General features: G+C 63.8%; 1 protein-coding gene across 1 annotated transcript; it reads right to left on the bottom strand.

Annotated features, from left to right (window-relative positions):
- Window positions 1-53: 53 nt before the first annotated feature.
- RBM15B (RNA binding motif protein 15B) lies at window positions 54-3,115 on the bottom strand. Its single transcript, XM_007451884.1, has one exon. The coding sequence runs from the start codon at window positions 3,113-3,115 to the stop codon at window positions 239-241; it is 2,877 nt and encodes a 958-aa protein (XP_007451946.1). The 3' UTR covers window positions 54-238.
- Window positions 3,116-3,951: the final 836 nt, after the last annotated feature.

Raw genomic sequence — 3,951 nt, 5'->3', positions numbered from 1 at the left:
TGGAACCATATTTATTTATATTTTAAAAAAAAAAAAAAAAAAAAAAAAAAAAAAAAAAAAACCCAAAACCTAAGAATTTAGTTTTGGTGGGGGAGGACTTTGGTCCCCTACCAAATGAACTGAAATAAAGCAGCAGAGAATTCAAACCAAGGGGTTAAGTTTTGGAGTGGGGGGGGGAAGGCGGGGGGTGGGAGTCAGATCTTAAAATAACTGCTTTTGTGGAAAAGACAGGTTCAGGCTAGGCTGTGTCTCTTACTATAACTATCACCATGTGTTCTTCCTCTAGCTTGCCCAATGTCCTCAGTGCTGACTGGAGGTACTGCTGTGAAAAGTCACAGGGAGGGAAGGCATAGAGCATGCCCGTGCTGTCTCTGCCCTTGGACCCACCCACTGGCAGGCTGATCACCCCTGCAGCCTGCTTCTGTTTCAAGTAGGAGACCAGGTTCCTGAGAAGCCGCCTCTGTAGACCTGGCTCCACCGTGGGCATCCCCTCAGTGCCAGGCCCACTGGGGGTCGCCTGTGTGGCTAGGAGCACTGCGTAGCCATTGGGGCTCCCCTGCTTGATGCGTCTTGTGACCTCATCGAGCTTGGGCTGGTCCAGTCGAAGGCGCTGGGCAATCTTCAGCTGGGTCAGCTTACTCCCAGAAGTGTGGTCTTTGAGGAGACTGCTGATAACCCCCTGGTCCCCCTCTAGGATGTGCATAGATGTCGGGAAGCAGCTGTTTTTCAACACTAGAAGCCCATTCCAACCTAGCTGCAGTGTCTGGGCATACTCTGAAAGATTCTTGAGCTTTTTGGTCTCGTGTTTTGGCTCTTCAAGAGGCTTGGGCTCAGCCTCAGTGGTCCGATGATTGCGCTCGCTCTCCCGAGTCTTCTTCCCGTGGGAAGAGTCTGGAGCCTCATGATGGTGGTGGTGGCTCCGCTCCTCAACCCCGTGTCTGCTGTTGCTGAGGGAGTTGCTGCTCGATTCCTTGGTCCCTTCACTGGAATGGTTTTCCTTGCGGCTGCGCTCAGGGGTGCGGTCAGAGCCTCGGTCCACAAGCTGCCCAGCACCCTTGGTCCTGCTCCGTTCCTCATAAGGGGAGTGGGTTGTCCTCCCACGATCACTGGAAAGGCTCCGGCGCTTCCGCCTGTCCTCCCAGGGCTTGGGCAGGCCCCGGTCCCCATCTCCTCCCCAGCGCTCACCACTCCGGCTGCGCACTGAGCGGCTGTAGCCCTCAAGGCTGTTTCGGCGGTCAGAGCTTTTACTGGGGCTGGTCCAGTCCCCTTCCATAAAGGTCCGGTCTCGGTCTGAGTAAAGGAGGTGTGGGGGGGTCCTATCCCTCACCCGCAGGTCCGCATCCAGGTTTCGGTGCCGGGTGTATCCATCTGGGAGCAGCTCGTAATGCACAGGGAGGGGTGAGGGCTGGTACTGCTGGGGATACCGAGTCTCCTCTGCTTTGGCAAAATCCACCCGCAGCCTGCGGTCTGGACCTCCCAAGGGAAAACCCCTCATTTTAGCACAGGCGGCCTGGGCTGCGTCCAAGCTTTCGTACTGGATGTAGGCAAAGCTATCTCCTTTGACATGATCAATGGTCCGAATGCTCCCAAAGCGGTCAAACTCCCGGGCCAGAGCCGCCAGTGAGGTGTTAGGTCCCAGGCCACCCACCCAGAGGCGAGTAGTGGGGTTGGCCTTGCCATATCCTATCTTAATAGGGTTGCGGCCAATCACCCGACCCGACATGGCCACCTTGGCCCTGTGGGCCATGTCCAGGTTCTGGAATTTGAGGAAGGCATACGCACCGCCCTGACCACGAGCGGGTCTCTTGATGACCACCTCCTCAATGATGCCGTACTTCTCGAAAGCTCGTCGCAGCTCCACCTCTGACACGCTGTGGTCCAGGTTCCCGATGAAGAGGTTGCGCGTGGCCCGTTGGTCGTCCTCAGGCATCAGGTCCTCCTCGCACACCGCCGGGTAGCCATAGGGTCGCCCGCGGTCGTCGTACAGACCATAGTAGTCCAGGGCCCGCTCCCGGGATAGTCCTACGGCGGCGGCGGCGGCGGCGGCATCCAGGGCAAAGGCTGCAGCGGCGTGGCGGGCGCGGGGCTCCCGCAGTGGCGGGGCGGCAACCGGGGACAGCGAACGCTGCTTGTACTGGTAGCCGCCGTGCAGCGGGAGGTAGCCGAGCGGGTCGGCGGGCGCGGGTGGCCCCGGGGGCGGCGTGGAGGCGGCCGCGCTGCTGCTGCTGCTTCGCCGGCTGCTCCCGCCGCCGCCGCCGCCGCCGCCGCGCAGGTACACGGGCTCCACCTTGAGCGGACGGTCGTAGAGCAGCAGCTGGCGGGCCAGGGCGTGCTGGCGGGCCTCGCGCGCGTCCTGCGGGTGCCGGAAGTTCACGTAGGCCACGCGGCCCAGCTCAGGCGTGTGCGACAGGCGCAGACTGATCTCCCCGAAGCGTTTGAACTGGTGGAAGAGCCGGTCCTCGAGGTGCTCGGCGGGCAGCGCGGGACTCAGGCTGCTGATGAGCAGCGTCTTGTATTCGGGTGCGGCTGCTGATGAGCCGGGACCCGCGGGCTCGGCCCCGGGCGGCGGCGGAGGTGGCGGTAGTGGAGATGCGCGGGGCGAAGTGCCCGAAGCGCCCGGCTCTCCCGAGGCCTTGGCACCGCGTCCGCCGCCGCCGGCGCCCGAGCCTGAGGAGCGGCCGCTGCTCGCACGGTGATTCGCGTCCCCGGCGCCGCGGCCGTCGCGATGTCCGCCGCCGCCGCCCCCGCTACCACGGGGTTTGTCGCGGGCCCGCGTTGGAACAGGGTGCTTGGCGCCGCCCGAGGCCTTGTGCGCCGCCCGCCGCCCGCCCGCCTCCGCCTCCCGTTCGCGCTCCCGCGGCCGCTTGACCGACGATGACGAGCCGCGCCCGCTCGGGGGCGGGCAGGCGGCCCGCAGGCCCCTCACAGCGGCGGCGGCGGCGGCGGCTGCCGAGGAGGCAGCGCCCCCGGCACCGCCATCTTGGACAAAAGGACTCGGCGCGGCGGCGGGGCGGGAGCTGCGCCCAGGACCTGGGCGTCGCGTTATCAAGCTGCGCCGGCCGTGCCACGTGACCCTGAGGTGGGCGGGGCGAGAGCTGCGCCGGCCGTGCGTCATCGGGTTGCGCCCCCACCCCCGTTCCACGTGACCCCGGGGCAAAGTAGGCGAGCGCGGCCAGGCTGTGAGCTCTGGCGCCACGGCGCGGCCGGCGTGGACGAGGCTCGAGGCTCCACGGTGACTGGACACCTCGAAAGAGCCAGCCCAGGAAGCTGCAGAACGTAGGCCTCTGGCTCCCGGCTCCGGGGCCTGAGCTGATGGCAGCGGCTGTGGCAGCCTCTGTCGGCGCGTGGGTCCCAGGCCTTGACCCAGCGGCTTCTTTATGTGGTATTCCCAGCTCCAGCACTAGGCTCGGGTGATCCCCGTGCCCTGCCACGGCATTTCCTGACTGGGGTCCAGCATGGACAACCCCAAGAACCGAAACACGCCGCTCCTTAGGACCCATGCCCCATATCCCGAGTATCCCCTGCGTTCAGGTTCACTTGCAACAGCGGCGCCCCGCCCCCGCCCCGAAAGGCCATGACTATGGCTATGCATGCAGAAGGCGCGACCTGTCTGGGCCCTGGGCACAGAAACCCGAAACAAACCTTTGTTTCCAGAGTGGGAATAGTCTCCTTGGCGCCACAGGGCCCCACCCTCTGCTCTGGGCATTAGAACACACAGAGGGCTATAAGGGTAGGGCCGTGGAGCCAAGGGCGAAGAGAACACCAAACCCGGCAGTTATCCAGTTTGCCACGCTTACCTCTCCCTGGCCAGTGCCCTTCTGTCCACCTCCGTGGTGGTGAGGTGAGGGGGAATCCTGACAAGGGGCCAAGCCCCTTGGGGAAGCTTTCTTTCTCCATGGAGAGTTGCTGGAGGCTTCGCAGAACCGGACCCAACTTCGGCCCAGAAACCGT

This window comes from Lipotes vexillifer, unplaced genomic scaffold, assembly GCF_000442215.2.
Source record: "Lipotes vexillifer unplaced genomic scaffold, Lipotes_vexillifer_v1.1 scaffold500, whole genome shotgun sequence".
Classification (NCBI taxonomy): domain Eukaryota; kingdom Metazoa; phylum Chordata; class Mammalia; order Artiodactyla; family Lipotidae; genus Lipotes; species Lipotes vexillifer.
Note: the sequence above shows the minus strand (reverse complement) of the source record. Positions and strands in the feature narration are given on the sequence as shown.

What these genes read in the sequence shown, in the direction of transcription:
- RBM15B (XM_007451884.1), bottom strand. Translation starts at nt 3,115, where the DNA reads ATGACGCACGGCCGGCGCAGCTCTCGCCCCGCCCACCTCAGGGTCACG.